Source organism: Haliotis rubra, unplaced genomic scaffold (assembly GCF_003918875.1).
Source record: "Haliotis rubra isolate DU_JTF1 unplaced genomic scaffold, ASM391887v1 Scf306, whole genome shotgun sequence".
In the NCBI taxonomy this organism is placed as follows: Eukaryota; Metazoa; Mollusca; class Gastropoda; order Lepetellida; family Haliotidae; genus Haliotis; species Haliotis rubra.
In genome coordinates, this window is record NW_025766976.1 from 75,001 (window position 1) to 91,200 (window position 16,200).

At 39.7% G+C, this 16,200-nt stretch overlaps 1 protein-coding gene across 2 annotated transcripts in view; it reads left to right on the forward strand.

The window, feature by feature from the left end:
* The window catches only part of LOC124282890 (cytochrome P450 3A6-like), a 50,418-nt gene that overhangs the window by 30,245 nt on the left and 3,973 nt on the right, over window positions 1-16,200 (forward strand). For both annotated transcript variants that reach the window (XM_046718924.1, XM_046718923.1), the window contains exons 2-11: window positions 2,744-2,817; window positions 7,795-7,891; window positions 8,748-8,800; window positions 10,581-10,677; window positions 12,114-12,230; window positions 12,490-12,578; window positions 13,484-13,635; window positions 14,328-14,458; window positions 15,253-15,352; window positions 15,493-15,650. In XM_046718924.1, coding sequence (XP_046574880.1) covers window positions 2,750-2,817; window positions 7,795-7,891; window positions 8,748-8,800; window positions 10,581-10,677; window positions 12,114-12,230; window positions 12,490-12,578; window positions 13,484-13,635; window positions 14,328-14,458; window positions 15,253-15,352; window positions 15,493-15,650 — 1,062 coding nt within the window. In that variant the 5' untranslated portion in view covers window positions 2,744-2,749. The remainder of the gene's footprint in view (window positions 1-2,743; window positions 2,818-7,794; window positions 7,892-8,747; window positions 8,801-10,580; window positions 10,678-12,113; window positions 12,231-12,489; window positions 12,579-13,483; window positions 13,636-14,327; window positions 14,459-15,252; window positions 15,353-15,492; window positions 15,651-16,200) is intronic.

Sequence of the window (16,200 nt, forward strand, 5' to 3'; positions counted from 1 at the left end):
TGATGGTGCTTTACCGATTTACGTTATCAAATTTGTTGAAATTCTGGCACTGAATCTGACTGACTATTTCGCATCCATATGGGTCACATCTGTGTTTAGTGGATGTAAGTTAGGTTTCATTATTTTTACATATGGTAAATGTAAAACACAACATGGAGTAGGCATCTATTGAAGCACACCAAAGAAGACACACATTTACCACGCAGTAAATATTGGGGCGATGGGGCAGCCTAGTGGCTAAGGCGTTTGCTCGTCACGCCGAAGAACCGGGTTCGATTCCACACATGGGCACACTGTGTGAAGCCTATTTATGGTGTCCCCCGCCGTTATGTTGCTGGAATATTGCTAAAGGCGGCTTAAAATTAAACTCACTCACTGATGCAGTGAATAACTCACGAAACAGTCTTATTTTAGTTATAGACTTGTGATCACAGGATGCATCCAAATGGATCACAAGGTACGACTCGGTGACATATCCTACCTGTCGATATGTGTTCATGATATCGCTCACTGGTATTTATACTTATTGTTAAGTGCCGCGTTAAGACAGATAAATGAAGTAGATTTTATAGTGAGTGAGTGAGTTTAGTTTTACGCCGCACTCAGCAATATTCCAGCTATATGGTGGCGGTCTGTAAATAATCGCGTCTGGACCAGACAATCCAGTGATCAACAGCATGAGCATCGATCTGCGCAATTGACATGTGTCAACCAAGTCAGCCAGCCTGACCATCCGATCCCGTTAGTCGCCTCTTACGCCAAGCATGGGTTACTAAAGGTTCATTCTTACCCAGATCTTTACGGGTTGGATTTTATAGCTACTAAATGTGCGTAAAATACATGTATAGTGTATCGAAGATGTACACTTTTGTGGTGTGTGAAGCGTTGTTTATGATGAAGATAAATCATCATGTGCTCAATATTAACTAATGATAACCATCATTATGTATGATCTGCTGAAACTGATATGAATATATGCTATAAAGCTTCCAAGGCTGATTGCTACATCATAAAAATATCAAACTGAATTAAATACAGAGGGACCTCTGAATAATCGAATATGGACCAGATATTCCAGATATTGATATCGTGAACACTGTTCTAGCCATGCCAGTGAGCCCAACCAGCCGATCCCGTTAGTCGCCTCTTACAAGCATGGGTTGTTGAAGATCAATTCTAACCCAGATCTTTTCCTGTAAGCTGTCCCCAGGATGCTCTGACTGTGGGTTCGAATCTCAGATACGCCCTGATAATGAACACCAGTTTATCAGCTCCATATTTGTCTCCCTTGTTTCACGAGAGAGATAAGCATCTGAGACCACAGCCATATAGTTGGAAGATTGCCGAGTGCGGCGTAAAACAACAAACAAACAAACACAATCGAGGAATATTTCTACAAGCATACTGAACCCGTGAAGGTCCTGGTTAGAATTTTAATTTTAGTAACCAATGCCTGTCGTAAGAGGCGACTAACGGGATCGGGTGGTCATGCTCGTTGACTTGGTTGACACATGGCATCGCATCCAAGGTACGTAGATCGATGATCATGATGTTGATCACTGGATTGTCTGGTCCAGACTCGATTATTTACAGACCGCCGCCATGTAGCTGGAATATTGGTGAGTGCGGCGTTAAACAACAAACAAACAAATAAAATCTAGGAAAATTTCAACAATTATACTATAATCTGGGAACAAGGAATCGAGAATCGTGACAAGGATGCTTCCCTGAAACAAGGATGACACTAGATGTTCCGATCTGATATACGTCGAACCACATATCAAATGTAGAACTTCCCGATAATCCGAATATCACAATGCAAGATCTTACTCATCGCGATTAAAATTCACTGACTTTCTGTCGCTGAAACAAGGTTCAATACGGACAGATTCGGTGATTTTTCATGGAATCATATTACTATCTTGTACTGGTTTCAGGAAGGAATATACAGTCAAAGAACCATGTGACGAACTTATGGCTGTGTGGTAGTAAAAGCTTTAACCCTGCTTATTCGTTATTTACATGTAGTTATTGTCTGTGCGGTTTTGTCGAACCCCGGCAAACTCGAAGTATTTTATAGTTCCTTCGTCGTCGACACAGTAGTGTTTGACTTTAATGTTATAAGAGGTACTTGTTATATCATGTTACTTTTATTTCAAAAAAGTGTTTTGTTCTGTGGAGGCATTGGAACTTTCCTGAATTTTGATATAAATAATGTTTCCGTTATTGAAACGTGAACGCGGCTTTTGTAAACCGGCATCCTCTCTTTTATGCATTAACCTCGCTTGTTCTTATGTTCTAAATAATCGTGTACATTCATCTATTAAATGATTTATTTGCTATTTTACCCCATGAACTTGGGATATCAGACCTCAGGTAGGCAATTTATGTAAATATTTACAGACAAATGACGTACCTTTTACTGATTATCATCTTCGTATGACTGGTCTCGTTTTCTAATCAACGCATGCTCTATCAACACACACACACATTCGCAACATTATACAAAGAACCCAGTCTTCAATGGACATTGTGTAACGAGTTGTCTCGACATTCGGAGAGAGGCGGGTGCGGGGTATAGTTTCAAGTGTTAAAAGAGTTTGAATGATCTCTTTGATTGAAGATCTCTAAAACACACGAGATCATCCACATAGAGCCTCTGTTGAACACACAGAGCATAAAAGCAGCTGGATCTAGTTTTGTATCATTGACAGCCATATTAACAGACATGCATTTGCTGCAGGAGACTATGTTGGATCTGTTGAGTATCCTGACGTCGGTGGCGTTGGCGTTGGTGACGGTGTCATTGCTGTTCATGTAAGTATGATGACCGTGTACATAACACGTTCGTTCATATTTGAATGAAAGTTTTGCATTTGGCGTCTGTGATATTTAACCATTTGACATTTTCATGTCGGGCGTTCTGGTATTTCTGGATCAATGAATCAAAGATGTCTGGTAGGCGTCTGAAAGAAATGAGTGGATCAGCATGTGTTTTCGGTAATTCGAATTGTGCAATCTGTATGGGAATTTTAAGGGCAATCGTAATCTCAATTAGTTGCGCCCGAAGTGCAAGATCAATGCTTTCGTTAAGGCAATTTTATGTTAATCTTTGCTTCAGATATGAGGTCAAAGGACTTTGCCATCCCTTCGGAGTTTTGTATGTTTCAAAGGGGTTAAGAATACCATTTGTTTCAGCATCAAAATATAAAATGAAAAAAAATGGCAAAACTGTTTAAAAAGGCTAAACAAATACACTTCAATATCTTTCTTGTCAACTACCAACGGACGTAATATACTGATATACTGATGAACTGATGAACTAACACACTGATATACTGTGTGTTAGTTCATCAGTATATCGTGCTAGTTCAAGTCTATTTGACTTGCTCGTAATGACAGAGGTGACGTTGTTCAAGACAGATGTGTCCGGTGTCCAGTGTCGTTGATGATGATGAATGAAATCGACCCCCACCCCGACCCTTGGCCTTATTCCCCTCCACCACTGTCAATACACACATCCGAAATATTGTCTCTCTTCCGACGGATAACCTGATCATTACAAGTTGACAGTGCTCCTCCGTCAGGTGCTGCTTGACGTGGGTGTCGAGGTCAGTGCACTTTAGGTCTCTGCACTAGAGGCCACCGTAAGAGTTCACAGAGTAATAGTATCATAATTCATCAGTTCATCAGTATTTCAATGTCTTGGTTCATTCGTGAATCGGTATATCAGTGCATATGTTCGTTTGTTCATCGGTATATGGGTTAGTGCACCAGTATAACACTGTGTTAGAGCATTCGTGTCGGTTTATCATTAGTTCATCACTGTTTCTGAGCGGTAGTTCATTCGTGCGCTACTTTATCATTGCAATAGTTCATGACTATATCATTGTGTTAGTTCTTCAGTATATCAGTGTGTTAGTTCATCAGTATATCAGTGTGTTAGTTCATCAGTATATTATTGTGGTAGTTCATCAGTATATCACTGTGTAAGTTCATCAATATATCACTGTGTTATTTCACCTGATCAGTATATCAGTGTGTTACTTCATCAGTATATGACTGTGTTTGTTCATCAGTATATCACTGTGTTAGTTCATCAGTACATCACTGTGTTACTTCATCAGTATATCACTGTGTCAGTTCATCAGTATATCACTGTGTTAGTTCATCAGTATATCATTGTGTTACTTCATCAGTATATCAGTGTGTTAGTTCATCAGTATATGACTGTGTTTGTTCATCAGTATATCATTGTGTCAGTTCACCAGTATATCATTGTGTCAGTTCATCAGTATATGACTGTGTTAGTTCATCAGTATATCAGTGTGTTAGTTCATCAGTATATCACTGTGTCAGTTCATCAGTATATGACTGTGTCAGTTCATCAGTATATGACTGTGTTACTTCATCAGTATATGTGTATATGATTGTTCATCAGTATATCACTGTGTTACTTCATCAGTATATCATTGTGTTAGTTCATCAGTATATCATTGTGTCAGTTCATCAGTATATCACTGTGTTAGTTCATCAGTATATCACTGTGTTAGTTCATCAGTATATCACTGTGTTAGTTCATCAGTATATCACTGTGTCAGTTCATCAGTATATCATTGTGTTAGTTCATCAGTATATCAGTGTGTTAGTTCATCAGTATATCACTGTGTCAGTTCATCAGTATATCAGTATATTGTGTCAGTTCATCAGTATATCACTGTGTCAGTTCATCAGTATATCACTGTGTTAGTTCATCAGTATATCATTGTGTCAGTTCATCAGTATATCACTGTGTCAGTTCATCAGTATATCATTGTGTTAGTTCATCAGTATATCATTGTGTCAGTTCATCAGTATATCATTGTGTCAGTTCATCAGTATATCATTGTGTCAGTTCATCAGTTCATCAGTATATCATTGTGTCAGTTCATCAGTATATCATTGTGTCAGTTCATCAGTATATCATTGTGTTAGTTCATCAGTATATCATTGTGTTAGTTCATCAGTATATCATTGTGTCAGTTCATCAGTATATCATTGTGTCAGTTCATCAGTATATGTGTTGTGCAGTTCATCAGTATATCATTGTGTCAGTTCATCAGTATATCATTGTGTTAGTTCATCAGTATATCATTGTGTCAGTTCATCAGTATATCACTGTGTTAGTTCATCAGTATATCATTGTGTTAGTTCATCAGTATATCACTGTGTCAGTTCATCAGTATATGATTGTGTCAGTTCATCAGTATATCATTGTGTCAGTTCATCAGTATATCATGTGTTAGTGTTAGTTCATCAGTATATCATTGTGTTAGTTCATCAGTATATCATTGTGTAGTTCATCAGTATATGATTGTGTCAGTTCATCAGTATATCACTGTGTTAGTTCATCAGTATATCATTGTGTCAGTTTAGTGTGTCAGTTCATCAGTTCATCAGTATATCACTGTGTTAGTTCATCAGTATATGACTGTGTCAGTTCATCAGTATATCACTGTGTTAGTTCATCAGTATATCATTGTGTTAGTTCATCAGTATATCATTGTGTCAGTTCATCAGTATATCACTGTGTTAGTTCATCAGTATATCAGTGTGTTAGTTCATCAGTATATCACTGTGTTAGTTCATCAGTATATCAGTGTGTTAGTTCATCAGTATATCACTGTGTTAGTTCATCAGTATATCATTGTGTCAGTTCATCAGTATATCACTGTGTTAGTTCATCAGTATATCACTGTCATTAGTTCATCAGTATCAGTATCATTGTGTTAGTTCATCAGTATATCACTGTGTTAGTTCATCAGTATATCACTGTGTCAGTTCATCAGTATATCACTGTGTTAGTTCATCAGTATATCACTGTGTTAGTTCATCAGTATATCACTGTGTTAGTTCATCAGTATATCACTGTGTTAGTTCATCAGTATATCAGTGTGTTAGTTCATCAGTGTATGATTGTGTCAGTTCATCAGTATATCACTGTGTTAGTTCATCAGTATATCAGTGTGTTAGTTCATTAGTATATCACTGTGTTAGTTCATCAGTATATCATTGTGTCAGTTCATCAGTATATCACTGTGTCAGTTCATCAGTATATCACTGTGTTAGTTCATCAGTATATCAGTGTGTCAGTTCATCACTATATCACTGTGTTACTTCGTCAGTATATCATTGTGTTACTTCATCAGTATATGATTGTGTCAGTTCATCAGTATATGATTGTGTTAGTTCGGACACTACGTACGGCAATCGAAGCTGAAAAGCTTGTTCGTCGTCTCTGGTCGTTACACAAGTTTACGCCCATGATTATATCCCACTGTCCAAAACATACAGGTGCAGATGTACTGATCCTCTTTATAACTCTCTAGTTACATAAGCTAATGAGCCAAGATATGTTGTCCTAATTAAACCTGCAAAAATGTATATTTTTGTAATTGTATTGTCCTCCTTGATAGTATAACGAGTTTTGTCACACATACTTGGTCACATAATGTTTTTTTTAATCTCTCCCTTCCCACTCCTAACCGACTCCCTCCAAAGAATGTCAGTAGGCCTGCCTCTACGATAACATGCTTCACTATATCAGGAATGCCCCCAAAACCCAACTTACTCCATGTTATGTCAGTCTTTAAGCTTGACATTTCAGTTAAACCTTATTTGATTAAACTTGTCTAACATTACACTTGATGAATCAGCCTTCCTTAAGACGACGTAGCAGCTCAAGTCTGAACAGTGTTTTCTAAAAATATTCCAAACATTAACACAGGCCCACGCAGCAAACAGCAGTTAACTGACCCCATTTCATAACATTCTTGTGAAATTTCTCAGGTTTTCATTCCCAAAGAATTGGCGTCAAATAAATATACTTCAGGAAAAAATGTGTCGGGAGAATGCTTTTTTAAATGTCGATCAGGGTGTTTGTCAAGAAACATGCTTAAAAGTGTTAAACATCTCAAACTAAAATATGTGTAAAATGTAAACAGCTTGCAGCTCGTGGATATAAATTTGAAGCCAGTCGTTTCCATAGTTACGTTGTAGGTTTTGTCTCCTCATACAACGGGAAGATGTTACTCTGATAGTGACAGTGTATGTTGTCTCTTAATACAACGGGAAGATGTTAGTGTGACAGTGACATGAAAGTTATCTGTTTGTAAGTTTGGAAGATGTCACGTATACTTACGTTGCAGATCCTCAGCTGTTGATACAATAAGAAGGTCTCCTTTCGATTCTTGCATGGCAGGTTTTATCTGTTAAAGGTGTCATTTCAAAAGAAATATTGTAGGCTTTTTGTCTGTTAAACGAAAATGCCACTTGAATACTATATACCGCAGGCAATTAGTTGAAAATATAACCAGAGTTGTTGTTTTTTAAGTTTTGAAAGCGTTGTATTTGTACAATCCAATTCCGAATTTTAAAGGTATTGTGTTCATGCCGTGAGGCAACTTCTAGCATACAAAAGCCGTATAAGAAGCATGTCATTTCAGTCACATGTAGGGTTTTTTGTTTGGTATTTAACGCCTACTCAGCAATATTCCAGCTGTATGGCGGAGGTCTTTGAAAAATAGAGTCTGGACCAGACAATCCAGTGATCAGCAACATGACCCTCGATCTATGCAACTGGGATACGATGACGTCAGCGTGCCAGTCACGTCACCGTGCCTGACCACAAGATCCCGTTAGTCGCCTCTCACGAGGGTTGGTGAAGACCAATTCCAATCCGGAAATTCACGGATACACATGTCTGTAGAGTAATGCCTCGCCCGTTTCCATGATAACATATTTCTTTGTTTCCAGATATGGTATGTCTAGTTACACTGTGTTCAAGAAGACCCGGATTCCTGGTCCTCGGCCGATTCCATTCCTGGGCAACCTTCTGCCAATGGCCAGAAGGGTGAGATGACGGTTTTGGTTGTAGTGCTCGTAACGCTTATGCATTAACCTTGGCTTGATGGTCGTGCCAATAGCATTGCTGAAAGATGACCTGTGCATATAATACTTAGAGTAAGAATGTTTAACACACAGTTGAGGATAGACCACACCACTGCAATTGTCGATAAATGTCAAGGAATTGGATACTGGTGGTTTGCAATGCAGACAGCAGTATTTTAATGTGTTGTGTGTTCGTATCAGGACCTAGATTTTCGAAGCTCTCTTAGAGCTAAAATAGTCATAAGCTAATGCTAATGTATAGCACTGACGACTATAGTCTGTTTGCAGTGAAAACGTACCGATGAATTTCACTTTAAACAAAAATGTAAATCAAATAAAGTGAAATTAAGATTGCAAATCTTCATAATTTTAAATTGCCAATTGAACAATAAAGTTTCAGAATTTTATTCAACTTAGGATAAAAGTTGTTTAACAAACGATCATAGTTTCACATCGCTATTATTGGAGTGTATTACAAGGGGGTATGCACATTAAATGAAACCCCAAGAACAAAAAGGGTTGGTTTCTACGGTAGTATAAGTTAACACTCATCACGTACCGCACGTACATTTGTTTCACTGTTCCAACTACTGCGTTTACCCCCTTGTAACGTTTTACCCGATCATCGTGAAACATGTTCAATAATATTTTATGCTCCTATGTAGTATAGCAATATACTACTCTACAGCTGTCAGCAGAATGTATACATATAGCAAGGCAAGTCCTATAATGTACATATATCTTAATGGACATTTAGTGGTTGCCGCCGCCAAAATTTCGTCTATTTTCGATGCAGATTCATTTTGTTGTTTTTACAGGGATTTGTTTATCCGTTGTTGGAGTGGAAAGAAAAATTCGGACCTGTTTTCGGGTAAGTACTTTTTTGTATACAGATTAAATAACTCAAAATGGACCAGGAAAGTTGAATACAAAATAACGGTAAATTCGATTTCGTAAATATCTGAGTGAGCTACTTTTGCGCACATTCAGACCAGAGCCTCTGGGACGGAAGTAGCCACCTACAGTTATCTTGTTGCCTCCGACAACCTCCTCTTGTATAGCTGGTCAACTGGACAATTCAGAATTTCACAATTCAAGTAGTCTCGGGATGCATATACGCAATGTCAACACATCCACAGGACGCGCGTGCCACCTTCATAGTGGCTACAGAGGTCAACTCATAACGCAGAAGGTTCCCGTGACGTAGAGACAATATGTTATTATCTGACGTGGGACATGATCCACTTAATAACAAAGTATACAAAATAACATTGCACAATCTCGCCGTGCATGTACGAGTGAGTGAGTTGGGATTAACGCCGCTTTGATCTGTATTCTGTTGAATCACGGCGTGTGGCATAAGGATAAGATAACCCACGTATACTGACAGGGTCGTATAAGGTGACGCTATTCACTGTATTGTTCGATTCGTGGCGTGTAGTCTTGTGCATAGAGTCCAGATCACAAATCGGTAGAAGTTTAGCACCGTTGGTCACGTCCTAGGATAGGTGACCTTAGCAGCTTGATTCTAGGAGTTTCTAGGACTTCAGTCCTGCTCCACAACGAAGCATACGTGACACACGTGGCCTCACCTCAGGCAAATGAGTTTTTTCAAAATGTCTGTTTACACAGCAAAAAGTGGGTACCCGGTGGTATAAGTCATATGACCTTTTTAATCTTCAAGCGTCTCACAGGCTGCATGGGTTAACCGTGGTAAGAATGTCTATCATGTTGTACGCGCTTAGAGCTTGCCCGTAGGCTAGGAGTGGGGTGCCATTTCAGTGGCCTTATTGTAACATCATACCCCTCGTTGTGATATGAATTAGGTACATTACGAAATCCCATCATCTAACAAATAAATGAGTTAAACTCATCTAAACTATTTCAATTTTCAACAACTATTTGTTTAATGAGGTATTAAGCAGTTTTAAGTAGTCGATGAGATTGTATTGAACAGCATGGTGCTGAATGCTCGGGTGCTGAATGTTCTAGTGCTGAATATCTGGGCTAGCAATTCTGTTAATCGACACATACCTTGGTTATCCGCCCTTGATTTCCATTTGCTCTTCTGACTGGCTATGCATGATGCTGAGGCTCTTTATCGCTGGGTTAGCAATTTGGTAAACTGATACATACCCGGGATCCATTTCCGAGATTATCCGCCCTTGATTTCCAAGCGCTTTTCGAATTGGCTACGTTACTAGGCTGAACGTTACCAACCAGAGCTCGAGTTACCAACCAGCCTCAGTATCAACAAAATGGCTGAGAGACAATCTGACCATGATCGAGTTTACGAAAAATTAGATTAAAAACTCACAGACACGCAAAAGAAAGTCGGGTACAATCTTTCTGATTTAAAGGATATCTCCATGTCCCTTACAACTAGCGATTGTTTGGTTTTTAGTAATACGAGTTACCTCCCTTACCGTTTTCCACATGTCGACATTTGATTGGTCGGTAAATGTTTTAATAAATCAAGGGCGGGTAATTTGCGAAAGCAAGGACCACAGGAGATAGCGTAGGTTTACAGAAATGTATCGCTTAGAGATATACGGCATGCATAATAATCTGCCGACTAAACCACTCCAATTTAACAATGTGTTGATGGCGCCCGCGTTTCCTGACGTTTTCTGTACCTTCCTTCCTTTCAGTGTCTATTTTGGTCACCAGCCTGTTGTAGTCGTGTCGGACCTTGAAATGCTGAAACAGATTGAAGTGAAAGACTTCAGCAAGTTCCAGAACAGATGGGTAAATGTCTTTGATGACAATGAGTTTCCAAAGAATCTGTTTAACATTTGGTCACCCTAGGATCTTCTCATGCACGTGACTCGGTTGAGCTAGGAGACCGCTGTTGACCAGATCATATTTATCACTTAATATAAGATTCCTCATTTCATACAAATTATGGATCTATTACACCTTTAACAACTAAGGAGGCAAATACATTTTCTTATAATCAGGAGGGCACATCTTCAATCAGCCTTAAACGTGTTTTTCCTCTTCAGCAATTATTAAAACAGGGTCATATTTAGATATTTACTTTGTTTTGCTACATTTAGAGATATCACTGAGAGATAATTATGTTTCAAGGACAACCGTTACACCCTAACTAATAATTCCGTTCGACTTTGGTCTTGTCATAAGTCTTGTGATACAAGGCATTGTGTTGGGGATGAAAACCTGTGACACGTGACACCAACAGGTCCAGCATTGTTTGGTGACTCAGGCGCCTATACATAGTTACTGCAGACCGCAGTGAATGTTGTAAAGGAAATGCGGAAATTACTCGGCATTGGTGACGGAATGCCTGGGGAATGACGCACTGTGTTATTGTTGAGTTCAAACAGCTGGACCTCTATCCATGCGAGGATGACAGGGAGTTGATGTAGGTGGGGTGGGGTAAAATGTCTGTGTGGGTCCCAGTCGTACTCTTAAGACAAGTGGGGCGGTGGGGTAGCCTAGTGGTTAAAGCGTTCGCACCTTACGCTGAAGAACCGAGTTCGTTCCTCACATGGGAACAATGTGTGAAGCCCATTTCTGGTGTTCTCCGCCGTGATAGTGCTCGAATATTGCTAAAAGCGGCGTAAAACTCAACTCACCCCATTTAAAGACAAGTTATGCTTACTTCTGGAACCGCAATCATGTCTTGATACTGCGGCTCATTTCCTTGCATATTACATATTATTGTTTACGTTTATCAGAAAATAGCGTTGATGTTATGACATATCATGCTATTGTTCTTTCTGCTCAATATATTATTCAACAGAGGCTACTATTGAGGAAAGAAAACACACATATAATAACTTGGTTAGCATTTTAAATGAGGTGGGGTTACATGCGATTTCTTTATATCATCATTACATCCAGGTCTAAACATGTTATTGAGAGTTTAAAACGTGCTTTCTCTAACCGCTCAGATTGATATGGAGTGATATGAACACGTAATTGAGAGCAATAAACGTGCATATCCCCGATCAGTGAGATTGATATGGAGTGATATAAACACGTTATTGAGAGTGCATATCCCCGATCAGTGAGATTGATATGGAGTGATATAAACACGTTATTGAGAGCAATAAATGTGCATATCCCCGATCAGTGAGATTGATATGGAGTGATATAAACATGTCACCGAAATGGAATGTTAGAACAACCTGTTTAAGCCCAGTTTTCTGCCCATACAGGACATTGATTTGTACCCCAACCCCATCAACAAGGGCATCTTCTTTGAGAAGGGGGCTAACTGGAAGCGGATCCGAAGCACCATCAGCCCAACGTTCAGTGCCAGCAAACTGAAACTGGTAAGAAGCATTGTCCGGAATACATTACTGCCGACGCAATCATAGCATTCGTGTAATACACGGCCACATTATCATGATGGAATTTCTTCAGTTGCCCAAAGTACCAAAATGAGAAACATCAGTTATCCTGTATGTCTTCATATCTCGATGATATTAGTGTAGTTACCCTGGACTAAGCCACATGCCTTTGTTTCTACATTAAGTACACTGCTGTAATACACCAACTCACTTAGTCCCATCATCCATTGTCTATCTCCAGATGTGCCATCAAATTAATGTGTGCGCAGAGAAGCTGTCTCAGAAACTGGAAGAAGTCACATCAAGGGGACAGCAAGTCGAGATCAAGGAGTAAGTGTTTTGGTTAAGCTGATTATAAACAAGGCATGAATTGGTTCTAAACAAGGCATGAACTGGATTCTAAACAAGGCATGAACTGATTATAAACAAGGCATGAACTGATTCTAAACAAGAAATGTACTGATTCTAATCTAAACAAGGCATGAACTAATAAACAAGGCATGAACTGATTCTAAACAAGGCATGAACTGATTCTGATCTAAACTAAAAGGCATGAACTGACACTAAACAAGGCATGAACTGATTCTAATCTAAACAAAGAAATAAACAAGGCATGTACTAATCTAAACAAGGCATGAACTGATTGAACTGATTCTAATCTAAAGCATGAACTGATACTAAACAAGGCATGAACTGATTCCAAACAAGAAATGTACTGTCACAGCTTTCGTTGAGCTGAATATTAGTTGTTACGAGAGGGCGCCAAATGCAATTCCTCCTTTTGGAGACATATAAAATGAATTAATAATACCATTCACTTTGTAAGGAACCAGGTTGGACAGTTTGTCATGTGACTTCATTGCCAACACGTGTTGAGCTCTTGACTTCTAGCCAGTGATAGTTTACTGTAATTTCCTGAATGCATGATACGACCGGACCCTTCGGCCCATTTTAACAACGAATCGCGGACCTTGGTATCAAATTCCTGCTGTATATCCTACTGAATTCTTGCCATATGAAAGATGCGGATCCCGGTGTTACACATCCTACTTGTATTTGTTTGTAAATATGCGAATCATGGTCAGACACGTGTCCCACCTAGTGAAGAGATATACGTACATCCAAAGATCACATTTTCCGTACAACTACCGGTTTGCTTCGATAAAACAAGAGGGGGCGACATCTCGTTGATTCCTAGACTTAAAATAATAGCCCTCCATAATGTTCTTTTGCAGTTACCTGTCTAGTTTTGCCATGGACGTTATCCTTATGACAGCTTTCGGGAAGAATTTAGACTCCCAGAAAAATGCAAGCGACCCCTTCGTCAAGAACGCCTGCAACATTTTCAAGGATAGCGTCTATACCCAGCCATTCGTCTTCCTCGCCAGTGAGTCGTACCAGAGTGATCTCCCCTTTTTAACTTAAATGAAATATAGTCCCTTGCTGAGCGGCGTTAGTTGTGAACAGTGACTGCACATTAACCATTACATATTTATGTCATATATGAATGGACCGCCTCCGTGGTGTAGTGGTTGGAGCGTCCGACCGGAGAGCGGAAGGTCGTGGGTTCGATCCCCGGTCGCATCGTACGTTAAAATATGGTACTTGTTGGTGCCTGTCTGGGCACAACAAGGACTGGTCGGCTCGGAGTCTATAATGTGTCTGAGTGGAGTATTCATGCTTAACTGCAGCATGGTATCTCAGTGAGCTAGCACTATAAATACCAGCTAAAGTCTGGGCTAGTACACACACACACGCATGCACTTGATATGTAAGTGAAATATTCTTAAGCCCGACGTTAAACCCAATTTCACCTCACCTCATATATGAATGTAGCTTAACTAAATTTTATTTCGCATATATACTCAACAACAAAAAGTTAAGGACCACCCCAATATTCAAAATTTAAGTACCATATGGATATGGATATTAAATACTTAATATTGAAAATTTGACTGGTCTTTAACTTTTTTGGGTTGAGTATATATATGATGGTTATATAAACAAAAACGTATATATACACGGGTTTTTTTAAATTAATGAAGCTCCAAGTTAACCATTTTACTGAATATTTTGCAGCTTTGTTTCCTAGCATGGAGAAGCTGGGGAAGAAGCTTGGGGTGTCTGCATGGCCTAAGGATGCTGTCAACTTCATCATCAAAACTGTCAGGGAGATAGTCGAGGAAAGGCGTCATGAACACGAATCCAAGGTAACTCCTTCGCTCACCATGAGTGAGTGAGGTTTTACGCCGCTTTCAACAATATTCCAAAATCATCGCAGCGGATTACATCAGAGTGAGTGAGTTGGATTTTACGCCGCCTGTAGCAATATTCCAGCAATATCACGGCGGGGGGCACCAGAAATGGGCTTCACACATTGTAACCATGAGGGGAATTGAACTCGGACCTTCGGCGGGTCGAGCGAACGTGTTAACCACTGGGTATAACCCCCCCGCCCCTGGTTACATCGGAAATGGGTTTTACAGTAGTATCCCGATAGGTAATCGAACCTGAGGCTTCAGCGTGACGAGCGAACGCTTATACCACTAGACTACCCATCGCCGCAAAACACCCTAACCTGGACTGTTGTGCCGTGGGAGAGGGAGTGAGTGAGTTAGCGTGTTTTGAATAGGTGCTCAGCTATATGTGGAGACAAATGACGCATGGGATTTCGTGAAACCCAGGAACCACGGATCCTTATCAGCGATCATTCTGGCGTGTCTAAAGGATGCAGTTCACACAGTGGAATACGACATGTTTGACAACGGGACCCTTATGTTTAGTGTTTGATGTTTGATACTACGGCTTCCTGTCATACAGTGGGCAACTGCGATGTGACGTTACGGATATGTAGGCAGTGTGGCAAAGAACAAACGTTTAGAACAAATCATTAGCTAACGATTTAATATGCATAATCTTCTTCATTCCCTGCACTTCTGGTCAGGTGCTTATAGTGAACCTTTATTGATTAATGATAATGAGCATCATTCCTGCGTCCTTTCAGAGTCAAGACTTCCTGCAGTTGATGTTGGACGCTGAGATGCCAGACGCCGATGACGTTGACCACCATGACGCCAACGGCAACGTTGACAAAAACCAAAAACGTCAGTACCTCTCAGTTAAGACAAAATTATTCATTGAATAGACCTCTTTTGAAACAACTCGTAATATCAGTTCACTTGGAACATTAACATCATTTTACGACATCCCAACACCGGATCTGACTGTATTCTGTCATCTGCAGGTCTCACGGAGGACGAGATTATCGGACAAGCGTTCCTGTTTCTGATCGCGGGGTATGAGACGACAGCCTCGGCATTGCAGTACATGACGTACGCACTTGCGACGAACCCAGATATTCAAGACAAAGTCTACGAGGAGATTGACACAGTTCTCGGAGACGTACGTATAATTTGCATGAAAAATGCTTAAAAAATAAACATGATTATTATTTGCAAAGATTTCACCATGTTCTCATACACTTTGGTTGTAGTTTTTCTAAGATATTTTTGGCATTGGCATTGGCATTCGCGGGAGCGGCATCAACAAATATCTCGATGTACACGTAAACAAGTTCACTTGAATGAACCGAACACTTTAAGCATAATTAGGTATATACCTCTGATTATAATAGCAGATGCATGGCGCCGGAATGTGATGTATGCGTAAATATAAATAAGAAGTGGTGTTTTTATACCTGTTTCCTTAAATATAAGGTACACCCACTTTCCTCTGTGTGATATCGATGTCATACAATGTGATAATTATGCGTACCATGCTTCTTATCGATATATCAGGGATAGCTTACGTCATTCCCTATGATCAAGGGTCGCCATAGTAACCACGGCTATACGAGACCACAAACTGAGACTACGATATTCATTAGTTACGCGTTGTTTATATGGATATATTCTTTAGACCCAACTGCACTAAAGTCCTCAAAAACATGACT